At 42.8% G+C, this 26,874-nt stretch overlaps 1 protein-coding gene across 1 annotated transcript in view; it reads left to right on the forward strand.

Moving 5' to 3' along the window:
• The first annotated feature begins 1,528 nt into the window (after positions 1-1,528).
• LOC126198825 (nose resistant to fluoxetine protein 6-like) overlaps positions 1,529-26,874 on the forward strand; it is a 105,711-nt gene continuing 80,365 nt past the window's right edge. The window contains exons 1-3 of the mRNA XM_049935397.1: positions 1,529-1,640; positions 8,296-8,516; positions 26,402-26,484. Of these exons, the coding sequence (XP_049791354.1) occupies positions 8,299-8,516; positions 26,402-26,484 (301 nt within the window). The 5' untranslated portion in view covers positions 1,529-1,640; positions 8,296-8,298. The remainder of the gene's footprint in view (positions 1,641-8,295; positions 8,517-26,401; positions 26,485-26,874) is intronic.

Genomic DNA, 26,874 nt, shown 5'->3' on the forward strand with positions numbered 1-26,874 from the left:
GAGGCGGGCTGCACGATGTTGGGGCGTGAGCGGAAGACGGCCTAACGGTGTGCGGGACCGTAGCCCAGCTTCATGGAGACGGTTGCGAATGGTCCTCGCCGATACCCCAGGAGCAATAGTGTCCCTAATTTGCTGGGAAGTGGCGGTGCGGTCCCCTATGGCACTGCGTAGGATCCTACGGTCTTGGCGTGCATCCGTGTGTCGCTGCGGTCCGGTCGCAGGTCGACGGGCACGTGCACCTTCCGCCGACCACTGGCGACAACATCGATGTACTGTGGAGACCTCACGCCCCACGTGTTGAGCAATTCGGCGGTACGTCCACCCGGCCTCCCGCATGCCCACTATACGCCCTCGCCCAAAGTCCGTCAACTGCACATACGGTTCACGTCCACGCTGTCGCGGCATGCTACCAGTGTTAAAGACTGCGATGGAGCTCCGTATGCCACGGCAAACTGGCTGACACTGACGGCGGCGGTGCACAAATGCTGCGCAGCTAGCGCCATTCGACGGCCAACACCGCGGTTCCTGGTGTGTCCGCTGTGCCGTGCGTGTGATCATTGCTTGTACAGCCCTCTCGCAGTGTCCGGAGCAAGTATGGTGGGTCTGACACACCGGTGTCAATGTGTTCTTTTTTCCATTTCCAGGAGTGTATAATCATACAATAAAGGATCCTTCTTTCTATGTATTCGCAATACATTACATTTGTCTATGTTAAAGGTCAGTTGCCACTCCCTGCAAGAAGTGCCTATCCGATGCAGTTCTTCCTGCATCAAAGTCGGAAACGTGATGGTATGCATTTCTCCTCCTTACACGAGATATCACAACGTTTCACCAGGCAACGTCGGCCAACTGCTGTTTGTGTATGAGAAATCGGTTGGAAACTTTCGTCATGTCAGCACGTTGTAGGTGTCGCCACCGGCGCCAACCTTGAGTGAATGCTCTGAAAAGCTAATCATTTGCATATCACAGCATCTTCTTCTTGTCGGTTAAATTTCACGTCTGTAGCACGTCATCTTCGTGGAGTAGCAATTTTACTGGCCAGTAGTGTATGTTCCAAAAATCCTGCTACGTATGGGCGTTAATGATATAGACCTGTAATTTAGGCGCTACAGTCTGGAACCGCGCGACCGCTACGGTCGCAGGTTCGAATCCTGCCTCGGCCATGGATGTCTTTGATGTCCTTAGGTTAGTTAGGTTTAAGTAGTTCTAAGATCTAGGGGACTGATGATCTCAGAAGGTAAGTCCCATAGTGTTCTGAGCCATTTGAGCCTGTAATTTAGTGTAGTCTTACTGTCTTTCTTGAATATTTGTGTGGCCTGTGTAACTTTCCAGTCTTTCTGTACGGATCTTCCGTAGAGCGAGAGGGTGGATGTGACTGCTAAGTAGGACTGTGTGTTGGCACAGTGTACGACGCGAGCGCGAAGCTGTCCGGGGGCGTGCTGACGGGCGCCGTATCGCAGCTGGGCCAGCTGGAGGAGTGCCTGGCGGTGCGCGGCCCCGCCTCCACCCCCGCGCCTCCGCCCTTCGCCGGCCGCCACTGCACGGCCTCGCTCAGCGCCGCCCTGCTGCCCCTGACTGCGGCGCCGCCGCCCTCACAGGGGTCTCTGCGGGAGCTCATCCTCGCCGTCGCTGCAGCATCGGTGCGTATTTTACGGAGGAGGATTTCCAAGAGATGCCCCAGAGTTTGCAAGACTCGGGACGATGCAATGTAGAAAGCGTATTAGGTTGGTTGGTTGATTTGGGGGGGAATGGACCAAACAGCGAGGTCATCGGTTCCAATGGGTTGGGGAAGGAGGGGGAAGGAAGTTGGTCGTGCCCTTTCAAAGGAACAATCCCGGCATTTGCCTGAAGTGATTTAGGAAAATCACGGAAAACCTAAATCAGGATGGCCGGACACGGGTTCGAACCGCCGTCCTCCCGAATGCGAGTCCAGTGTCCTAGCTACTGAGACGTCTTGATCAGTAGCATAACAGTGAGAGTTTTCTAACTTCTTTGTAGATAGCCGAGTTAATTGCACAGTAAATCGTGGTCATACATCACAGTGGTTGCTCCCCTTTTTGTTACTGGCTGTAGTGAACCATTATAATCACACTTTTTATGGTAATAAGCCATTGTTAACCATAGATGGACAACGTTAATCAAAAAGTTAACTTCGCTAAACGTTAATCTGTTACTTTTGAGTTAACTTCATTACCAGGAGATTTATCGGAAGTTAAAGTTAATCGTTAATTTGTAATTGTAAACTTTTTCGTCGTTGCAGTGAAATGGCAAATGCATCAAACGTATTATCGTTGCTGAAATAAAAACGTTTAGGTTGTAAAAGTTTAGGTAGGACACTGATGATAAGTTTAATAATTTTGTTTTATAATTATTTAGTTATCAAATTTTAAATCACAGGAGAATCAGATAGGATCTGACGTAAGGTGCGTATTTCCCTTCATAAATAGCAACATGTTAAAGTTTACACATGAGAGCAATACTCGTTTAGGAGACAAAATCTTCTTGTCCACAGAAAAAAGTCGTTTGACTGCAGAACTAGAGTATTTAATAAATAAATTTACTGAAACCTGTCCCCACGAAATACCGCATCATTGAATGAGTCTTTCAATTTCACGTCTAGTCACGTTTTGGCAGTCTCTGGGCTTACCTTTTTACAGACGTGTTGCTAACACTACAGTTCTCTTTACACCGAGAGAGGTAGCACACTAGAATCGCATTCGGGCGGACGATGTTTCAAACCCGCGTCCAACCATCCTGATTTAGGTTTTCGTGATTTCCCTAAATCGTTTCAGGCAAATGCCGGGATGGTTCCATTGAAAGCGCACGGCCGACTTCCTTCCCCATCCTTCCCTAATCCGATGGGACCGATGACCTCGGTGCTTGGTGACCTCTCCCAAATCAACCAACCAACTAAACTTCTCTTTACATTGAGTGAGAGAAGTAAAAAAAATCTTCCTCTTACTCTTTGTTGTTGCTGCTTCCGCCACCACCGCTTGAAGTATCTATCTCCTTTGAACTATCGGCGGCTTCGTGCCCCAAAGGCTCTTCAACAGTATTTTCCATTCGTTTTGTCACTACTTTCATTAGAGTGTTGTACCACGGATGTTCATCATTTCAAGAGCTAGAACCCGATTCCAAGATATATTTTCTAGTCAGTCCACTAACAAAAAGTAGTAGTTAGCGCGAACTCAGTTAACAAGCAACAACCAAACCTAGTTATTCTCTCTCTCACTCAATTGTTTACATCAGTCGCGCACTCCAGTGCAGCCACACAGATGCGTGAACAGAACTTATTAGAACTTGATGTCCGCAGGCAACGCGGCGTCATTTTTGTCATAAATAGTAGGTATGTAACTGAAGATTAACGGCCAGAAAGAAAGTTAACGAAAGTTAGTGTCCATTAACGTTTCTCAGAATTAACTTAAGAGTTAATCCATTACTCGAAAAGTTAACCTTGCGGATTACTGATTAACGTCATATTAGGTTCTCCCACTCTTATTTATTGATCTTTTCACAAGTTGTTGATTTCACATCTGGCATTTCGTGGGGAGCGAAAGTTTTTCTTAATTCATTTTTCGGAGCGTCATGTCCTGCATTATACGTTAATGACATAAACCCAGTAACTTGAAAATGGTATAAAAGGCCGAAAACTGGAATTACATAACAACAATACAGTCAAATGGCGGTGTGTTTATTTAAAAATTATTGTATGACTGTTGCTCAGGAACATCAAAAACTGTTTAAAGGTCAGTGTTCGTACTCAGAACCTCTGTGGAGTAACGTATCGACCTGTCTTCGAAAAATACTCTCTGACACCCAAGCAATTCCTGTAACCACCAGCACAGCGCTAAGGTGCATACCTGTTGAGTTCTCTCTCTCTCTCTCTCTCTCTCTCTCTCCCCCCCCCCCCCCCCCTCCTCCTCGCCGTTCGTCTCGCACAACACAGGCGAGTGAACCTACCTTCTGACAGAAAGCTACTCCTCAGAACATCACATCTACTATTTAAATCCTAACTGTGAGATTTTTTTTATTTATATTTATTCGTATTATGGAGTCATCAATCTTCTGCCATGAGTCCCTCTCGGGGTAGCACTTGCAACCTACGTCCTCAATCATTTGCTGGGTGTATTTCAATCTCTGTCTTCCTCTACGGTTTTTACCCTCTACAGCTCCATCTAGTACCACAGCAGTTATTCTCTGATGTATTTACAGATATCCTTTCATATTGTCTCTTCTTCTTGTCATTGTTTACCACACATTCCTTTCCTCTCCCATTCTGTGCAGATCTTCCTCATTCCTTACCTTATCAGTCCATCTAATTTTCAACATTCGTCTGTAACACCACATTTCAAATGCTTAGATTCTCTTGTTTTCCGGTTTTCCCTCAGTCCATGATTCACTACCATACAAGGCTGTGCTCCAAAAATACATTATCAGAATTTTTTTTCTTAAATTAAGGCCTATGTTTGATACTAACGACTTCTCTAGACAAGTAACGCATTTTTGCCAGTGCAAGTCTGCTATTGATGTCCGTCCGTCATTGTTTATTCTGCTGCCTAGGTAGCAGAAATCCATAACTTTACCTACTTCGTAACTGTCAGTCCTTATGTTAAGTTTCTCGCTGTTCTCTTTTCTGCTACTTCTCATTATTTTCGTCTTTCTTCGATTTAATCTCAATCCGTATTCTGTACTCTGTTCATTCCATTCAGCAATTCCTGTAATTCTTCTTCATTTTCACAAAGGATAGCAATTTCATCAGCGAATCGTATCATTGATATCCTTTCACTCTAAGATAAAATTTTGAAAAGAAATGATTAAGGAACCATGACACCTGAACCTCGTAGCTACTCGGTTATTAACAGAAAGAGAAAATTGGAACTAAAAATTAAGCAAAGTCGCATAAACTCCAGTTTGTTTTATATCAGTTTGGAATTAAAATTGAAGTTCCTGACTAGACCGACACCTCACACTGTATACGTTTTGTACGAATATAAGTACGACTCTCGTCTGAGGAGTGGTGAGATGCTGGGGAAGTGACCTCTAATTCTGTGTTCAATTGCACTGTCAGTTGCAACTGAGCAGAAAGGCTGGGCTTAACTCCCCCCTGCTTTAGTGGTGTGGAAGTAAGAACCCGGATGTGCGACAATGTGTGCTCTGTCTTTTTCACATACCTCACTCTTCAGCCATTGGCTACCTCGGTAAGTGCCAACACTTGGAGTACGCACCACAAATGGCCACTGTTTCTATTTCTGACTCTGACTAGATAAATTTACATAGGAAGGTACCACTGTGGCCACTTAACGCAATACTTGTCGTGTTTCCTTTAGCCACTCTATAGTGTTCAATATGGATGACATAAGTACATAAACCGGGGTAAAAATAAACTCTAAATGACCTATGGGTGCCGGCCGCTGTGGCCAAGTGGTTCTAGGTGCTTCAGTCCGGGACCGCGCTGCAGCTAAGGTCGCAGGTTCGAATCCTGCCTCGGGCATGGATGTGTGTGACGTCCTTAGGTTAGTTTGGCTTAAGTAGTTCTAAGTCTAGGGGACTAAAGACCTCAGATGTTAAGTCTCATAGTGCTTAGAGCCATTTGAACCATGATCTATGCGCGCTACGGTTACATGTGGCATCACGTGGTACACAACCAGACCAACGAGTTATACAGACCATCACAGCACGTGACACTAGAGTCGCAGCGGCTGTCTCTGCCTCGGAGAGAGTTACTGCTTTAGACGTTTCGTAATTCTTATCTGCACGTTTAAATAAATGCAATTTCTGCGTAACACCCCGTTATGACCTGACGGAACTACAATCGTCCAATCATAACTGTGGGTTCTTCGTTCTGGTAGATAGTTGATCGGAACTAAAACTTTATTACATGAATGACAAAAAACATTTACTTAACTTTGTACAGTTCATTGTCACAGGAATGAACCAAATATTTGCAACTGTCTTTGAACAATAAGGCATCACTTGATGCACAACGTTAGAAACTCTTCTTCTGATGGTCCGCAGCTCATGGTCTCGCGGTCGCGTTCTCGCTTCCCGAGCAAGGGGTCTCGGGTTCGATTCCCGGCGGGTCAGGGGTTTTCACCTGCCTCGAGATGACTGGGTGTTTGTGTTGTCTTCATCATTGCATCATCATTCATGAAAGTGGCGAGACTGGGCTGAGCAAAGGTTGGGAATTTGTACGCGCGCTGATAACCGCGCAGTTGAGCGCCCCACAAACCAAACATCACCATCATCATCATCTTCTTCTTCTTCTTCTTCTTCTTCTGGTGTGTAAGTTCAACATTGACAAAAGCACAGTTCCTTCTGCGGTTTGATTAGCACTGGTAACCTAATTAGAGGATACTGACTGCTTCATTGGAGGTCACGAACTGAGGCAGAGAGAATTGACTTTATATCGACTTCACTGTGATGGCGCTGTGGTGCTGAGAGCGATCCCGCGTCTTCAGGAGTGTCTCCCATTCGGCGTTGCGGACTGCAGCGATGCATAGCTGATGCCTGTGGTATCGAAGCGCGTCGCCGACTTTGGTGTGGTACCGCGATCTTTGGACGATTCCACACACATAACAAAGTTAATACCTATAGTGGTCACCTTTTCACTGACATAAGGAATTCCCGTGGGCAAAACACGGGGCCGGGCGTTCGCGAGATATGCTGGGAAAGGCGACTAGTGTGACGTCACAAGTTTTTTGTGGTGCCTCTGTCTCTCATGAGCCCTGGAGCACAGCTGCTAGCTGTTGCACATCGCCTCACCACCCACCTTCTCACGTGCGCACCCTTGTAGTAGGAAATGTAATCTCACGCTTGGTATCAAAATCAAGACATGAAGATATCGAGCAAGTTCCCAGTTTGAGCAAAATTTAGCGGAGCATGGGGGGACGTAGTAAATGCTACTTCGTCAGCCAGCAGTTCAGAAAACTCTTTGGCTGTATTTAACGCAGCTGCTCATAAATGTATGACTTTGTGTTTGGCTCTCCATTTGAAGCTATTTTAAAAGTAACGTGAAAGTTGTTTGCTCTGACTCGATCGTTCGTTTGTTCATGAGCTTTAAAATGTTTGCCTGCTTCTTACTGAAAACTGAATGTACTGTCCTCTGTTATAGAAAGGATGGACTGAAATTACTATTGCGAATAGCATGTCTCGGTGCACAAATTTTCATGAAGACAAAACAGACTGGCACTCCCTGTGTAGGAAATTAAATCAAAACTGTTATTCAAAAACCATTGGTCCCGGCGGAGGTTCGAGTCCTCCCTCGGGCATGGATGTGTGTGTTTGTCCTTAGGATAATTTAGGTTAAGTAGTGTGTAAGCTTAGGGACTGATGACCTTAGCAGTTAAATCCCATCAGATTTCACACATTTGAAAATTTGAACAAAAACCACTACCAACATCAAACTGCACTGCCCAAAAAGTTGAAACACGGAAATTACGTAGCAACACTATGAAACACCACTGTTCACTAGTTCATTAAAAATATTTATTACAAAGAAAATGCTTAGAATTTTCGCAGTGAAAACATGAGAAACGAAAAAACCAACAAAATATGAGAAGAATCTCACCTGAAAAATTACGGTGCAATCAGCAGTACGAAGAAATCGCGCCAGCTAAGATATGCTACAGTAAACTAAACTACTGGGATTAAGATAGGGATGATTTTCTCACATTAAAAAAAAAACCTCTTACTTGAAATCAAAATACTAATCTGTTCATTATAACGACAATGCTGTATTTTAAACTCTTATTTCACAAGAACATAAAACTTACAGAAAACTGAAAACTTCGTTTTCTTTACAAAAGCCTTACAAGACAATGATTTTACGATTATGCAAATTGAAATGAATTAACTGAAATGATCTAAAATAAGTTGGGCAGGTGGACTGTTCTGTTTCAAGAATCGCTCACATTATCAGTACATGCCAGCAAAAATCATTACCTTAAAAACACATCCATAAATCAAATCCGCTCTCTCTGTCCCATAACTGCTGCGTCTGAAAATCCTTCCAGCACATTAATGATTCATAACAACTTTCTTCATCAAAATCCTCCTCCAATGTGTGCTATGCTAACAGTTCTGTCAGCTTAATCCATGTCCAACACTAATCTCCGCTCTACAGCTGAGCCAAAGATACACAAGTTCAGAGTTACTACTGTCACTGCCGTAAGTCGACTATTCCACAGATGTCACACGCGACTGCTTCGCTCTCGTAACATGAAATTTCTCCACAGATAAATGTCCAGTCCCCCCTGTATACGCCCACCTTTCAGACGTCGTGCTGGCTGCCTACAGGACATGGACGTGCAGACGCTGACGGGCACGGTGACGTACAAGTGGTCCTTCTGCGTGCCGTCCACGTGCTCGGCAACCGACGTGGAGGCGGAGCTCGCAGCCAAGCTGTCGCCTCTGTCTGAAGACCCGACGGCCAACATCAGCCTCTCGGTGCCGACCTCTGCTTGCCTCTCCGCCGCCGACACCGCGGAGCCTTTGTCGCCAGAACTCATAGCTTTCCTGTGAGTAATCCCACCTGTCTCATCTACACCTCTTACTAAGTTGCTACGATCAATATATACTTGTCGTTCTACCACATATACATCGTTGTCGCAGGTCTACCCCAAACCACTCACAGAAAATAACTCTGCAGGCTTTCGTGGCCGTTGTCATTAATGGTGAAACCTTCGGAGTCGTTAAGCCCGTCATATTCCTCGTCCACTGCTTCAGTCTTTGAAGCTTGGATCACTGAGAAAACTATCTTGGGGCACTCTGAATTGGTCTTAGAACCAGAAAGAGAGGAGATATCAGATTATTCTCGCCATCAAGCAAAAATTCATTCAGTGACATTGTAGAACTGATAGCCGAATTTGCAGGGGACAGTGACGCTGACAGCTAATAAATTATTTTCGTCTGCAGAAGAGACAATACATATGGATTCATGGAAAAGAAAGGAAATAACGAAACTTACGAATTATACGTGGGGGGAGGGGGGGGGGAGGACGGGTTTTTAGTGCCTCCCAGATATTCGTGGTGTCGAGGAGATACAGTACTTGGGGGCGTTCAAAACTAGCAATCGAGGGGTAGACTGAACCCAAAAGCCTAGTGAGAGACAAGCAATCTAAGGGAAGAAAAGAAAAAAGGTCCTTCTGGAAGGGGGTTGGAGTGATGGTAGGCTTGCGCCCTATTCTCTGAAAAAGACATGGTTGCATTCTGTCCTGAACACAAGACTCAATTAGGAAGAATTGACAGACGCTTACTTGGCTGCACTAGACAATATCTATTGGTATTTGGAATATTCAACGTCTGAGATCAAAACAGACGGAAGTCTTAGCTGAAATAAGTGCGTGAGAACTGGATGTCACAATTCTAACCGAAATTGAGAAGGGATCCGGAATATGTTGTGCGAGCAACTAGTACATAATATATGAAGTAGTGTACCAAAATTCCAACATGCGATAGCAGGAGTGTCGATACCAGTACACAATACGTGAATGAGATAATTAACATAGAGTAAGTGAAAAAATTATGAAAGTGGAATTTAATGGACATAATCAAAATACAACTGTAATTGGAGTGTATGTTATAAATAAAAATCATTTAATGAAGATAAAGGAAACTTTTTTTTTGATAATTTTGGAGATGTAGTAGAAGCAGTACATGATCGAGAGGCAATGGTAGTTTTTGGTGACGTAAGCAGTAGGGTTGGAACATCTGAAGAAGGAATTGGTTCTGCTGGAGAAAAAATAGTAAACGACAACGGAAATAGATTAACCGGTCTTTCTAAGGAACAGGAGTGTATTGTAGCGAACACATTTTTCCAGCGTAAAGATATGCATAAATACACTGGGGAACAGTATACTAGGAATCTTAAATCGAGAGCAGATTTGATATCGCTGAAGGAAGAAAAGGGAAGACGTTACTGGCAGACATAAGGCTATATACGCAACCAGAGTGAGCCAGTAACCATATGATAGTAGGGAAAATATAGGTAAGACCAACTATTACGAGTATGAAGACTGAAATTACAGAATATAAGAGTGATGTTTAGGAGTCTTTCTTGACTACTTTCGCGTCAAAGTGCTATACCAAAATGGGCCCTAGAATAAATTTAAAATAGAAAGGATAGAATACCGCACAACTATGCAAGCAGCAAGAGGAGCCCTAAGAGAGGATGAAAAGAAAACACATTTACAACCCTTTTCCAGGGACTTGGAAGACATGATTCAGGCAAAGACAAAAACTATATATGAAACTGTTAAGTGGCAAGTCAGAGTCAGGAGTCATATGGACCAAGATCAGATAATAGGTTAAAACGAAAGTCAGGGTGGAGAGGAATGAACACTGGCACAGACTGTGCAGAAACACGTATGGGACAACAGGATATAATAAATCTGATGAAGGTTATTTAAAAAAAGAAATAACAATGAATAGAAGAACATCGTTAAAAAAACTTCCGCACAAAATGGATAGGACGATATTCAACACCATTGTAGGAAAATAGGCTGGACAACAATTGAGAAGTTAAGAAGTTGGAAGAAATCGATACAGAAATAATGGAGCATGTGAAAGCAGTGCTGTCTAAATCAGAAGCATCGTAAATAAAGCCTCAGGATCAGGAGATATACATATGGAACTACTGGAGTATTGAGGAAGTGTAGTGATAGGATACCTACAGAACTGTTTTGGAAAGTAGAGGAGGGAGAAGATCCACTTATGGAATGGAATTTGGCATTTATCTCCTCAATATATGAAAAATGTGACGAGAGGATGTGCAAAAAATTTTAGAGGAAGAAGTGTTATCCCAGAAACATCAAGCTATTCTCCATTATTATGAGTAAGAATGAGAAAAAGGTGTGTCGGCTTTAAGTGAAGAGCAATATGATTTTAGGAAGTGATGACTTTGTCTTGATAACATTCACTACATCAGTTACAAGAAAATGCAGGAATAAAAGTTAAAGCGTATATATGCCACCTGTGGACCTGCAGAAAGTGTATGAAAATATTCCTAGAATAGAATAATCGGAATCAATGAGAAAAGGTTAATGTGAGAGAAGGATTGCTTAACCTTGTTAAAATGCTAGACAAGAATACAAAAGTAGTGATTAAAGTGGGAAACCAGGTTACCCGAAATATTTTCGTTGGCAAAGGTCTAAAACAAGGTTATGATATGTCAGCTTTTCTGTTTAACATTGGTTAGGAACGGCACTGAACGGCTGGTACAGGGAATGCTTTGGGATGGGAATAAAGATTGATGACAGTACTCTTCACTCGCTTTTATTCTTGGAGGACCAGGTAATATTCGCTCAAGTTGAAGATAATATCGTATACATGCTGAGAAAGTAAATGGGGTTTGGGAATAAATCTGGAAAAGACAGAATGTATGTATACGGAACAGAATTTGGTGAAACTTGGTACTGGGAGAGGAGAAATTAAGTTCCGAATAGCGTACAAATATTAAGGAACAATAACAGTTAGCTCCGATGCATATGACAAGGACATTAGTTCCAGAATAGCAATGGCGAAGAAAGGTACTTAAGTTTCGTGTGGTACTCGTAGAATTGAATAATAATATTCAGAAGGACACCAAGAATAGAATATTTCAGCGTGGTGGAAAACTTCTGTCTGGAGCTGATGTGACCTCAAAGAATGAAAAGTATGGAAAAAGAACAGTGAAAATGAACTACAAGATGTCTACAGTTAACGAGGCAGGATAGGATACGAAATGAGATGGAATGGACGCAAATAGAAATAAAGCGCTCCATACAACAAACTTTGGACAATTCAGCGCTTCAGTAGTATGGGCACCTACAGAGAATGTCTAACCACAGGGAGCCGTGGAAGATTTTAACCATTTGACTACCAACTGGACATACGTGTCCCACGATACGTTATCAGAGAACCGATTGGAATTTGTTGCATGTTATTGCTATGTATCAGTGTCCAACTGATAACGTAAGCCTACTAATGGTTAGCCGAAATCTTATGATTACAGATTGCATCTGTAGATTGCACGTACTGAAGTTTCATTGCTACCCCTCGTCAGCGTATTGTCTCATCCAATTAGTTTGCTCTTGCAGATAAGCAACCGAGTTAAAAGATTCGCAAAGTAGGTTGCTTTCGCGGCTTCCCCGGCACATCGCGTCAACGACTTGCACCACGAATGGACGTTTGACACATCACAAATGAAGTCCATATTGTGCACCTTTAGTGTGATTTATACACTTGGAGAGGTGCTCTTTCCACTGATGTTTGTTTTCAGTATATATTGTAGGTTTTGCGCAGTCTTCTGAACCCTGGAGGTACTTTCGAATAATCCTGTGTGCTACCCCCACCCCCAGTTCCTTGGACAACGAAACGGGGACAAATATTCTTTTCACATTGTTACTTCTGACTCATAAATTAACTAAAATAGCGGTACATAAATGTTTTTGAAGTAAAATTACTAGTCAAGAAGTTAATCTGGGAGCTGTCCGGAAGAAGGAGAGGGAGGGCAGCGCTAAGATGGGAAAGATACATACAGGAAACAATGAAAGACGAAATCTAGGACCGGATGTCTAGAACGAATGAGGCCTGCGGAGGTCGTAAACGGCTAACTCCTACGGGGAAACGCCGAAGGAGAAGGTGAAGGAGAATGAGAATGATAATGATTATTGAACCGGGCTTACATTTGGTGGATACGCAGAACAATTGAAACAATTTTCAGAAACAAAAAAGGCAACTATTGTTGTTTAGATTACGCAGGAAGAATTGCGAGGGTAGAAGAAAGCTGGTAACCGACGGCAGTATTACCTCATGAAGACGGTAGGACTTCGGATGTGGCGCGTATTATGCACTCTCTGGATCAGTGGCAGGCGGAGTTCTTGTGTGTTAAATCGGATACGATTGTGATAATATCACATTTAATATTATAATGCAGGCGATCATTTCTAGCTACTCCTCCTACTTCGGTTCACCAAGATCTAGGGGCCAGTACTGTGTTAGCTTCTTATTCAACGAAAGATTCTGAGTCTTCAGTGATGAACTCACACCCACAAAACGTAGATAGGTTCTAGACGGTCTGTACCCCAAGACGCTAAAGAGAATCCACGAGAACCGTATCAGACTCTCTCTCTTTCGAAGTAGTCACGTAAGGAGTCATGTGCACTGAGCCCCTATGCCAACAGAACTGCTGAGTCGTAAGAGATGTTCTAGAAGGACGGTAGAAATAAGTCTGCTTTCTGAGTTGGTAAGAGCGCGCGCGCGTGCGCGCGCACACACACACACACACACACACACACACACACACACACACACACACACACACACACCGTAAGCCAGCGGAGGCGTATTTGTCAGTCTTGCCGCGCGGGATAGCCGAGCAGTCTTGGGCGCCTTGCCACGGTTCGCGCGGCAAGGCCTAGGGACCGATGACCTCAGCAGTTTGGTCCTATAGGAACTTACAACAAATTTCCAAAAATTTCGTTAGAGGAGCTTCATACTACTTCCAAAGCAGACTATGGGCAACGGTCGTTTCGGATGTGCCATGACATGTACATGACGACGAAGCTTTTGAAATAATTTTTTCGCCACCTTGATAATTACCTAAATACCTGAAAAAAAAGCACTCCGTCATCAGGCCACATGTGGCCCACCGGGACCATCCGACCGCCGTGGCATCCTCAGTTGAGAATGCGGATAGGAGGGGCGTGTGGTCAGCACACCGCTCTCTAAATAACTGAAAGCATCTTGAGTCAGACAGTGTTGAAATAGACATCCTGATCCATTTATTGATGTTCTCGGTAACCTGAATGGGTGGGTCCAAGCCACGATAAGCAAAACATCCACAAAGCGTACAAACGTGCAGCACTACTTCCGGCCTCAACTGCGCCCTCGACACACTGCGGTTTAATCACTTCATTTGGATGTCGGCGCACTCGATGTCTTGCATTTGTTGTCTGTTTGGCTCATTGAAGAGCCGGTGTGTGCAATAACCTTTTGCCTGGTAGCCGTCTCCAGATATCCGTTGCATACAGTGCCCTTCGCTTGGAAACTGGTTGAGATGTACTCCCTCACAGCAGCAAATACTGTTGGAGTTAATACCGAAGGTCATCGACAAGGCGTGGCCCTCGTCTGCATTCCCTGTCGGTTAGGATCATTTTACTGTCTTTCTTCTTAGGCCGTGTTACGTGGCTGCTGTCTAACATCCCTGAAAATTGACATCTAAACTTTCTTCTCTTCTTCTCTTCTTATTCCTCTTCGTCGTCATTGTTGTCCCCTTCATATACACGGTAGTTTTAATTTATAGTCCACATCATATGAATATCTTTTACCTTTTTCCGTTATGAAATTAGCAACTGTTTCCGATAACACAAATCACTGTCAGTTCAAGTTCGCCGGCACCGTAGACTGCAACGAGACAACATAGGCTAGACAGTGTTCTGGGTGTGCGAGGGCCGTTGCACTCATGGACTGTGCTGTTGGTCCCGGCGGAGGTTCGACGCCTCCCTGGGGCATGAGTGTGTGTGTTTGTCCTTAGGATAATTTAGGTCAAAAATGGCTCTGAGCACTATGGGACTTAACATCTATGGTCATCAGTCCCCTAGAACTTAGAACTACTTAAACCTAACTAACCTAAGGACATCACACAACACCCAGTCATCACGAGGCAGAGAAAATAATTTAGGTTAAGTAGTGCGTAAGCTTAGGGACTGATGACCATAGCAGTTAAGTCTCATAAGATTTCACAAACATTTGAACTTTTTGTGCGAGGGCGGGACGGGAGGGAGACATTGTTAGCAATCTTGTGAATCCATGGAACTCAAATTCGTTTCATAGGTGCAGTGCTACTGCCAGTTGAATCCAGTGTTTCCAGATAGACGTAGGTTTCCCGCGGCATCGAATATATGGCCACTTTTACGACTGATAAGAATTTTACATCAAACACTGGACATTTTTATATTTATTTCGAGTACAAGACGCACCTGAATTTTGGAGGCAATTTTTCGAAGAAAAACGTGTCTTATAGTCCGTAAATTACGATTTAAAAAGTCAGTCAGTCCTGTGTAGACTGTAACCATCTTTACACAGCTGTTTCGCAGGGAAGTATGTCAAGTAGGCGAAGAATGCCTTTACCTTCGTCCACTCTTAATTTACACAGTACTGTCAATGGTAACGTGACAACAAATGTCTTCGAATAACGAAACCTTCCTGAGAAAGTACTTACTTTCTTTCCATTTGTTACGGTTATTCAGTGCATCACAAAAGTAAAAGTCAAGTCATATGGCATGAGTGGCTAAGACCCAGAGGAAATAACACTGCGGAGTTTCTGACGTAAAATCGGCCGCCTAGCGTATATGCAATGTGCATTACGGTCAAGTCTGGAAAGTTGCCTACACAGCAGGTAAGTCAAACTCTGAGTGAAAACCTCATTTCAACCGATTAAACACAGTTCATCTGTTTATTGTAATCGCTCAATTCACATAGGCCACTTCTTAGCTTATCTCCTTCTCACCTTTTTTTTTTTTTTTTTTTTTGGTTGCTTTAACATTATTCATCAGAACTAAGGCGTTGCGCTCGCGCTAGTCACTTTTTTTGTACTCTAAAAATTGATCATTTCCGAGAAGGTCTCGCGCACTTTGGTTCCTCACGGAATTGTGTGTGTAGGCAGTTCAGCCATTTGGGGAATTCAGAATCGCCGCGCAGAGTGGCCACGCGGTTAGAGGCTCCATGTCACGGATTGCGGGGCCCCTCCTGCCTGAGGTTAGAGTCCTCCCTCGGGCATGGGTGTGTGTGCTGTTCTTAGCATAAGCTAGTTTAAGTAGTATGTAAGTCTAGGGACTGACGACCTCAGCAGTTTCGTCCCTTAGGAATTCACACACATTTGAACATTTGAATCCAGGATCTTGGTGATTTTTGCCTGTTATCGATATTGATACTGGTAAATGTCGGTCCTAGAGATTCCAAGACAAAGAGACAGTTTTAATTTTAAGTTCAAAGTCGGATAAAAAACCGAGAAAAATTTTATTCTTTGTACGATATAATTACACATTTACAATTTGCGGAATTTTTCCTTTGGTTGTAGTGTGAAACCTTGTTTCTTGTCAAATTTCGTGATGCTAGGTCGGTGGTTCCCAACCTGTGGGTAATTACCCCCCTGAGGGGTGGAATGCAATTTTCTGAGGGATAAAATCTAAATTATTCGATTCTATTTCAGTCAAGAAACTAAATTATTTTCAAAAGATCATTACAATTATCACAGTCCACCCACTACACACATATTTTATGCTTCATTCCGTACATCGGCGATGATAAAAGTGAGACATACGCGTAACAAATGCTACATACTCAAGAAAATGAGTACCTGAAATAGTCCATAAATTGATTCATTACTCGCTCCGAAACAAGTAAATTAATTAATAGGCAGCACGACACAGCAATAATTACATAAGGGCTACTGTAGTGCTGTATACAGTTTTATTATTATTACTATTATTACTAGAGTGGTTAGACACAAACCATTAACAGCCTGAGGTCGTCCAATTTTTGGCAGTTCAGAAGTAAGGAGGGCAGCAATGATATAATTTACGAAGATTAGTGCACACATCTGAACTCGTTTGATTTTAAATGGGATTGCAGTGTACTGGCAAAGCTACTGCTACAGTGGAGAGGAGTAACGCAGGAAAGCCTGTTTTGTAACAAGTGTGTACACTGACTGTGAATAGTCTTTCTTTTCTGAGGAGTTGTGGGTAGCACTTGCGATGCATCACAAATTCCTTCGCCATTCATTCTAACAAACACGCACACGTCTTTCATCAGTTTAAAAACAAAAGTGTTCCAAGAAAAGTCTTTCATCCTACAATTTAGTTAGGTCCTAAAGTTGGTGATAATGTGGGGAGGGTCGGGGTATCAAATGTCAGGGGGGGGGGGGGGGGAGCGGAGTACTAGCTAACGTCTGATTGCACTCAGGGTAATGGTCTAAGAAAGGCTGGGAACCTCTGTAAATGTAAGTCAATGGGAAGTGTGCTGTAGATTTTGATGAGTGAGTTTGCGAGTATCAAAGTGTGTGATAAACCGAGTTATCTTTTGATTGCATATATCACATCGGTAGTGTGACGAATGTTTCAACTTGATACGTCTACCTCTTCCTGAGAAACAGGATTTTGACAGCCGGACAGACAGACAGGCAGACAGATGGACAACGAAGTGATCCTGTAAGGGTTCTGTCTTTGTTGGTTGAGGTACGGAACCCTAACAAGCGATGGTTATATAAACACTTTTTTTTTCTGGTCATCAGTCTACTGACTGGTTTGATGCGGCCCGCCACAATTCCTTTCCTGTGCCAACCTCTTCATCTCAGAGTAGCACTTGCAACCTACGTTCTCAATTATTTGCTTGACGTATTCCAATCTCTGTCTTCCTCTACAGTTTTTGCCCTCTACAGCTCCCTCTAGTACCATGCAAATCATTCCCTCATGTCTTAGCAGATGTCCTATCATCCTGTCCCTTCTCATTATCAGTGTTTTCCACATATTTCTTTCCTCTCCGATTCTGCATAGAACCTCCTCCTTACCTTATCAGTCCACCTAATTTTAAACATTCGTCTATAACACAACATCTCAAATGCTTCGATTCTCTTCTGTTCCGGTTTTCCCACAGTCCATGTTTCACTACCATACAATGCTGTACTCCAGACGTACATCCTCAGAAATTTCTTCCTCAAATTAAGGCCGGTATTTGATATTAGTAGACTTCTCTTGGCCAGAAATGCCTTTTTTGCCATAGCGAGTCTGCTTTTGATGTCCTCCTTGCTCCGTCCGTCATTGGTTATTTTACTGCCTAGGTAGCAGAATTCCTTAACTTCATTGACTTCGTCCCCATCAATCCTGATGTTAAGTTTCTCGCTGTTCTCATTTCTACTACTTATTACCTTCGTCTTTCTCCGATTTACTCTCAAACCATACTGTGTACTCATTAGACTGTTCATTCCGTTCAGCGGATCATTTAATTCTTCTTCACTTTCACTCAGGGTAGCAATGTCATCAGCGAATCGTATCATTGATATCCTTTCACCTTGTATTTTAATTCCAGTCCTGAACCTTTCTTTTATTTCCATCATTGCTTCCTCGATGTACAGATTGAAGAGTAGGGACGAAAGGCTACAGCCTTGTTTTACACCCTTCTTAATACGAGCACTTCGTTCTTGATCGTCCACTCTTATTATTCCCTCTTGGTTGTTGTACATATTGTATATGACCCGTCTCTCTCTATAGCTTACCCCTACTTTTTTCAGAATCTCGAACAGCTTGCACCATTTTATATTGTCGAACGCTTTTTCCAGGTCGACAAATCCTATGAAAGTGTCTTAATTTTTCTTTAGCCTTGCTTCCATTATTAGCCGTAACGTTAGAATTGCCTCTCTCGTCCCTTTACTTTTCGTAAAGCCAAACTGATCGTCATCTAGCGCATTCTCAATTTTCTTTTCCATTCTTCTGTATATTATTCTTGTAAGCAGCTTCGATGCATGAGCTGTTAAGCTGATTGTGCGATAATTCTCGCACTTGTCAGCTCTTGCCGTCTTCGGAATTGTGTGGATGATGCTTTTCCGAAAGTCAGATGGTATGTCGCCAGACTCATATATTCCACACACCAACGTGAATAGTCGTTTTGTTGCCACTTCCCCCAATGATTTTAGAAATTCTGATGGAATGTTATCTATCCCTTCTGCCTTATTTGAGCGTAAGCCCTCCAAAGCTCTTTTAAATTCCGATTCTAATACTGGATCCCCTATCTCTTCTAAATAGACTCCTGTTCCTTCTTCTATCACATCAGACAAATCTTCACTCTCATAGAGGCTTTCAATGTATTCTTTCCACCTATCTGCTCTCTCCTCTGCATTTAACAGTGGAATTCCCGTTGCACTCATAATGTTACCACCGTTGCTTTTAATGTCACCAAATGTTGTTTTGACTTTCCTGTATGCTGAGTCTGTCCTTCCGACAATCATATCTTTTTCGATGTCTTCACATTTTTCCTGCAACCGTTTCGTCTTAGCTTCCCTGCACTTCCTATTTATTTCATTCCTCAGCGACTTGTATTTCTGTATTCCTGATTTTCCCGGAGCATGTTTGTACTTCCTCCTTTCATCAATCAACTGAAGTATTTCTTCTGTTACCCATGGTTTCTTCGCATCTACCTTCTTTGTACCTATGTTTTCCTTCTCAACTTCTGTGATGGCCCTTTTTAGAGATGTCCATTCCTCTTCAACTGTACTGCCTACTGCGCTATTCCTTATTGCTGTATCCATATCGTTAGAGAACTTCAAACGTATCTCGTCATTCCTTAATACTTCCGTATCCCACTTCTTTGCGTATTGATTCTTCCTGACTAATGTCTTGAACTTCAGCCTACTCTTCATCACTACTATATTGTGATCTGAGTCTATATCTGCTCCTGGGTACGCCTTACAGTCCAGTATCTGATTTCGGAATCTCTGTCTGACCATGATGTAATCTAATTGAAATCTTCCCTTATCTCCCGGCCTTTTCCAAGTATACCTCCTCCTCTTGTGATTCTTGAACAGGGTATTCGCTATTACTAGCTGAAACTTGTTACAGAACTAAATTAGTCTTTCTCCTCTCTCATTCCTCGTCCCAAGCCCATATTCTCCTGTAACCTTTTCTTCTACTCCTTCCCCTACAACTGCATTCCAGTCGCCCATGACTATTAGATTTTCGTCCCCCTTTACATACTACATTACCCTTTCAGTATCCTCATACACTTTCTCTATCTGTTCATCTTCAGCTTGCGACGTCGGCATGTATACCTGAATTATCGTTGTCGGTATTGGTCTGCTGTCGATTCTGATTAGAACAGCCCGGTCACTGAACTGTTCACAGTAACACACCCTCTGCCCTACCTTCCTATTCATAACGAATCCTACACCTGTTATACCATTTTCTGCTGCTGTTGATATTACCCGAAACTCATCTGACCAGAAATCCTTGTCTTCCTTCCACTACACTGACCCCCACTATATCTAGATTGAGCCTTTGCATTTCCCTTTTCAGATTTTCTAGTTTCCCTACCACGTTCAAGTTTCTGACATTCCACGCCCCGACTCGTAGAACGTTATCCTTTCGTTGATTATTCAATCTTTTTCTCATGGTAACCTCCCCCTTGGCAGTCCCCTCCCGGAGATCCGAATGGGGGACTATTCCGGAATCTTTTGCCAATGGAGAGATCATCATGACACTTCTTCAATTACAGGCCACATATCCTGTGGGTACACGTTACGTGTCTTTAATGCAGTGGTTTCCATTGCCTTCTGCATCCTCATGTCGTTGATCATTGCTGATTCTTCCGCCTTTAGGGGTAATTTCCCACCCCTAGGACAAGAGAGTGCCCTGAACCTCTATCCGCTCCTCCGTCCTCTTTGACAAGGCCGTTGGCAGAATGAGGCTGACTTCTTATGCTGGAAGTCTTCGGCCGCCAATGCTGATTATTTATCAAAATTTAGGCAGTGGCGGGGATCGAACCCGGGACCGAAGACGTTTTGACTATGAATCAAAGATCAAAGACGCTACCACTAGACCACGGGTACATCCTATATATACACTACATTATATATACATGATAGTGTCTAAAGTGACTTTAGAGGGGACTAGACGCCAAAAGAAACCCTAATGTGTTCTGTTCAACGATCGACCTACAAGATATAATTAGAAATGGAAGCTCAGAGCAGCGGCGTTTGCGTAGAGTTGTCAGTGCTGCCAAACAAGAAACACTTCGTGAAATAACCACAGAAATAAATATGGGTCGTATGATGAATGTATCCGTTAGGACTGTAGGGCAAAATTTGGCGTTAATAGACTATGGCAGCAGACGACCGTCGCGAGTGCCATTGCTAACAGTACAGCATCGCCTGCAGCCGCTCTCCTGAGCTCCTGACGATATCGATTGGGCACTAGATGTCTGGAAAACCGAGGCCTCGCTCGACAGACGAGTCCCGGTTTCAGACGGTAAGAGCCGATGGTGCGGTTAGTGTGTGGCACTAACCCCATGAAGTCTAAACCCACGTTATCAACAAGGCACTGTGCAAGCTGGTTGTGACTCCATAACGGTGTGGGCTGTGTTTACGTGGAACGAACTGGGTCCTCTGGTCCAAGTGAAACGATAATTGATTGGAAATGGTTATGTTAGACTACGTGGAGGCCATTTTCATGGACTTTAGGACTTAACGTTCCCAAACACGTCGCCGGGTCGTAGCTGTTCGCGATTGGTTTGCAGAACATTCCGGACAGTTCGAGCGAATGACTTGGCCACCCAGTTCGCCCGACACGAATTCCATGGAACATTTATGGGACATAATCGAAATTCAGTTCGTGCACAAAATCCTGAACCGGTAATACATACCACCGCTGCTATAGAAGCAACTTAGCTCAATATTTCTTCAGGGGACTTCCAACGACTTGTCGAGCTGCTGCACTACCCTGGACAAAAGGAGGTTCCACACGATATTAGGAGGTATCCCATGACATCTGTCACCCCACCGTATTATCCTACTTAGACGTGTGTTCTGTGAAATTCACGTCCAAATTTTCGGTCCATCGGGAAGTGGGAAGCTGGAACAGAAGTTAAGAATTGGCGGTAAGTCCTACGTTACTTAAAAACCAACAATAAGAAAGCGGAAAAACCAAACGGCTTCCCCTACTTTCGGAGCACCGAATATAGGACTCAACTCCAATTACAAACGTAATCGAGGTATATCAAGTGATGCCTGTGCAGATTAGCGGAAAAATGAGATGCTCTTTTGTAAAGGGTATGCCAGGAGCAATGACCAACATTTAGAGATATGACAGGAACGAACATTCGAAGCAAAAAAGTCTAGTAAATATGGGCTGTAAAGTGAATACCGTAAGAGCTATGAGCACTTGTCCATCTTCGCTACTGTGAAACACATCTCCTACTGAACAAGCTTCTAAGGTATGCATTTTAGAGCCCATGTTTACTGCTTTTTTGCTTAGAATGATCGTGCCTGTCATATCCAAGAATCTTGGCCGTTCCTACTGGGACGTCCTGAGTATCTTGTAGCTAATGGTCCCTTTTTAACACCACATAACACAGGCTTCGTATGTCTGGACGCAATTTCTCTGACTCAGATGATGGTTTTTCTCTAATCGAGAAAGAGCAGAAACGTTATAAATTTTCAAATGTGGAAGACCTTAAAAATGTAATAAATCCTGCTAGGCCATCTTGGCTGTATAAGGTCTTAGGCTTTATAGGACATAGTTCCTTCGTTTTTGACAGTGTCTCAAGAAAATACGTACACACCTCGACGCTCCAGGCTTCATGACTTGGGATAACAAACGCTCTGGAAGTCATAAATTGCAAGAAAATCTATAGTGACCACTTGCAGTGGTAGTAGTGGTGTATTCTGAAACGAGGAGTCACTGTCCATTACGCAAGAACAGCAGAATTTTTGTGCTTGCCTTCTGTAGCAACATTGAGTGACACGAAGAAAGAGGACATTCGTTCTGAACTTCAATTGCTTAGTGAAGAAACCAAAAAACGTTATAACAGAATTCGAAGTGTCGACAACTTCAACACTAGGCTTCGATCACTCTGGAAAACTCATTAAGGCTGTAGATCTTTTCTGACTTTCAGAAACTGAAAAGAAAAGAAAAAAAGGTCCATTTTATCTGATTATCTCAAAATTTTTGCAGTTCCTCAAAATGTCCATTATTCTCAATAATCAACAAATGATTAAAGTACTTGTTTAAATTGTAACGCCTACAGTTCTTTCGCTGCCTTGGGAAAATTTTCTTGGCACTAAGCTCAATTTTTCTTTTTTTTTTTTTTGTGGGGGTAATCAGTCTTCTCACTGGTTTGATGCGGCCGCCAACGAATTCCTCTCCTGTGCCAACCTCATCATCTCAGAGTACCACTTGCAAACTGCGTCCTCAGTTATTGGCTGGCTGTATTCCAATCTCTGTCTTCCTCTACGGTTTTTGCCTTCTACAGCTCTCTCTAGTATCATGGAAGTTATTTCCTGATGTCTTAACAGTCCTATCATCCTGTCCCTTCTCCTTGTCAGTGGTTTTTACATATTTATTTCCTCTCCGATTCTGCGCAGAACCTCCTCATTTCTTACATTATCAGTCCACCTAAATTTCAACATTCGTCTGTAATACTACATCTGAAATGCTTCGACTGTCTGTTCCGGTTTCCCCACAATCCATGTTTCACTGCCATACAATGCTGTACTCCAGACGTACATTCTCAGAAATTTCTTCTTCCAATTTAGGCCTATGTTAGATACCAGTCGACTTCTCTTGGCCAGAAATGGCCTTTTTGCCAATGGTGGTCTGTTTTTGATTTCCTCTTTGCTACGGCCGTCATGGGTTAATTTTCTGCCTAGGTAGCAGAATTCCTTAATTCCATCTACTTCGTGACCATCAATCCTGATGTTAAGTTTCTTGCTGTTCTCATCCATCTACTTCTCATTACTTTCTTCTTTCTTCGATTTACTGTCGATCTATATCCTGTACTCATTAGATTGTTCATTTTATTCATCAGGTCATGTAATTCTTCTTCACTTTACTTAGAATAACAACGTCATCAGCGAAACGAATCAAATTCCACTCCTTCGTTCTTGGTCGTCCACTCTTAGTCTTGGCTTTTGTACATATTGTATATTACCCGTCTCTCCCTATAGATTACCCCTATTTTTCTCAGAATTTCGAACATCTTGCACCATTTTACATTCTCGAACGCTTTTTCAAGGTCGACAAATCCTATGAATGGGTCTTGATTTTCCTTTAGTCTTGCTTCCATTATCAACTAGAACGTCAGAATTGCTCGTCTGGTGCCTTTACCTTTTCTAAAGTCAAAATGATTGTCATCTAGTACATACTCAGTTTTCTTTGTCAACAGCGTGGATGCATGAGCTCTCAAGTTGATTGTGCGATTATTCTCGCACTCGTCAGCTCTTGCAGTCTTCGGATTTGTGTCGATGATATTTTTTCGGAAGTCAGAGGGTATGTCACCAGACTCATGCATTCTACACACCAAGGTGAATAGTCGTTTTGTTGCCACTCCCTACAATGATTTTAGAAATTCTGATGGAAATTTTAGCCAACCCTTCTGCCTTATTTGGTCTTAAGTTCTCCAAAGCCCTTGTAAATTCTGATTCTAATATTGGATCCCCTACCTAATGTAAATAGACTCCTATTTCTTGTTCTCTTGTACCAGACGAGTATTCCTCCTCATAGAGGCTTTCAATATACTCTTTCCACCTATCCACCCTCTCCTCTGTATTTAACAGTGGATTTCCCGTTGCGCTCTTAATGTTACCACCCTTGCTTTCAATTTCGCCGAAGGTTGTTTCGACTTACCGTATGCTGAGACAGTCCTTCTGATAATCATTTCTTTTTCGATGTCTTCACATTTTAATGCAGCCATTTCGTCTTAGCTTCCCTGAACTTCCTGTTTATTTCATTTCTCAGCGACTTGTATTTCGGTATTCCTGAATTTCCCTGAACATTTTTGTACTTCCTCCATTCCTGGATCAGCTGAAGTATTTCTTCTGTTATCCATGGGTTCTTCTCAGTTACTTCCTTTGTACCTATGTTTTTGTTAGCAACTTCCGTGATTGCCCTTTTTAGAGATCTTCATTCATTTTCAACTGTACTGCCCACTGAGCTATTTCTTATTGCTGTATCTATAGCCTTAGACCACTTCAAGCGTATCTCGTCATTCCTTAGTACTTCCGTATCCCATTTCTTTGCGAATCGTTTCTTCCTGAGTATACTCTTGAACTTCAGCCTACTCTTCATCACTACTACATTATGATCTGAGCCTATATCTGCTCCAGGGTAAACCTTGCAATCCAGTACCTGATTTCGGAATCTCCGTCTGAATATGGTGTAATCTAGCTGAAATCTTCCCGTACCATCTGTCCTTTTCCAAGTATACCTCCTTTCTTGTGATTCTTGAACAGAGTATTCGCTATTACTAGCTGAAACTTGTTACAGAACTCAGTCTTTCTCCTCTCTCATTTCTTTTCCCTTGCCCATATTCTCCTGTAAACTTTTCTTCCACTCTTTCACATAGAACTGCGTTCCAGTCCCCCATAACTATTAGATTTTCATCTCCCTTTACGTGCTGTATTATTCTTTCAATATCCTCATATACTTTCTCTCCCTATCTTCATCTTCAGCCTGCGACGTCAGCATGTGTACCTGAACTGTCGTTGTCCTTGTCGACTTGTTGTCGATTCTGATAAGAACAATTGTATCACTGAAATGTTCACAGTAACTCACTTTCTGCCCTATCTTACTATTCATAACGAATCGTAGTCCCATTATACCATTTTTTCTGCTGTTGATATTACCCTATACTCATCTGACCAGAAATCCTTGTCTTCTTTCAATTTCACTTCACTGACCCCCAATTTTTCTAGATTGAGCCTTTGCATTTCCCTTTTCAGATTTTGTAGCTTTCCTACCACGCTCAAGCTTCTCACATTCCACACCCCGACTCGTAGAACGTTATCCTTTCGTTAATTATTCAATCTTTTTCTCATGGTCACCTCCCCCTTGGCAGTCCCGGAATCTTTTGCCAATGGAGAGATCATAATGACACTTTTTTTAATACACGCCTCATGTCCTGTGGATACACGTTACGTGTCTTGAATGCAGTCGTTTCCATTGCCTTCTGCATCCTCATGTCGTTGATCATTGCTGATTCTTCCGCCTTTAGGGGCAGTTTCGCACCTCTAGGACAACAGAGTGCTCTGAACGGCTGTCCGCTCCTCCGCCTTCTTTGAAAAGGCCGAATGAGGGTGAGTTCTTATGCCGGAAGTCTTCGGCCGCCAATTAGCTCTTTTATCTTTCAAATAAACCCCTTTATTTGCTCACTGCGTTTTTGAAGATGATGATTTTTTTTTTTCAGTCCATAATACTTTTGAAACAATACGTCTCCCGGTACAGCATGCAGTGAAATGTTGCACAGTAGCTTCTCGGGGTTTGGTCAGCATAGTGGCTACGTATGGAACAGTATGGTACGCCACGTCCAACAGACGTATTTTTCATAGGAGGAGCTTCATGTTGTTCTTATAATACTGGACTGTACCTGTTAGCACAAATCAATCAAAATTGTTCCTGGGAAGGCGGTGCAACTGGAAAAAGAGCTGGTTCTTTCAGGCATATACATATGGTTATTAGGCACTGTGTATGGCTCATGGGCTAAATTGGCACATTGTGCGCGATCCACACAACTGTGTATCACCATTCTGGAAATGGGAGCTGCAGTATGCAATCAAGAAACGATAGATTAAGCAGCTTCAAAAGCTACAGAAGTGTATGCTGATGCTTAAATTTTACTGTAGCGAGATGAGTAACAGGCGGCGTTTTTTGGTGCTTTACAGGTGTCTGGTGGCGCTACTAGCGGCTGTGGTCGTCATTGGAACTGCACTGGATGTTTTTGCCGCAAGGGAGATGCAACCTCCACGTGAGTAGTCTGTTTTGCTGATTATGTGGCAGAAACTTAGTTATCGTTATAACCTGTTTCATAGTTTTCAGAGAGAACTTTACAGTATTCCCAGAGTTACTTTTGAAGGCATAATATCGCACTTAAAGTTAGTTCCTTTAGTACCATACTTAAGATAAAAATATTGGCAGTATAAAATGTAATACAATCGGGAAGGGTTGACACTAAAATGTAGTCCAATAGTTTTCCGTTATTTTGAATAATTCATATGTGAAGCGCAACTCATCGCGAAAAGGTCCCGTTAATTCAAGTTTATTTCATATCGCCATTGATGTGAATTAGTTAGCTTCTTCAACAAATTCTCTCACAATTACGCTTGAGGTACCTACTTTCATTCTCTCTTTACGAATT

Source organism: Schistocerca nitens, chromosome 8 (assembly GCF_023898315.1).
Source record: "Schistocerca nitens isolate TAMUIC-IGC-003100 chromosome 8, iqSchNite1.1, whole genome shotgun sequence".
In the NCBI taxonomy this organism is placed as follows: domain Eukaryota; kingdom Metazoa; phylum Arthropoda; class Insecta; order Orthoptera; family Acrididae; genus Schistocerca; species Schistocerca nitens.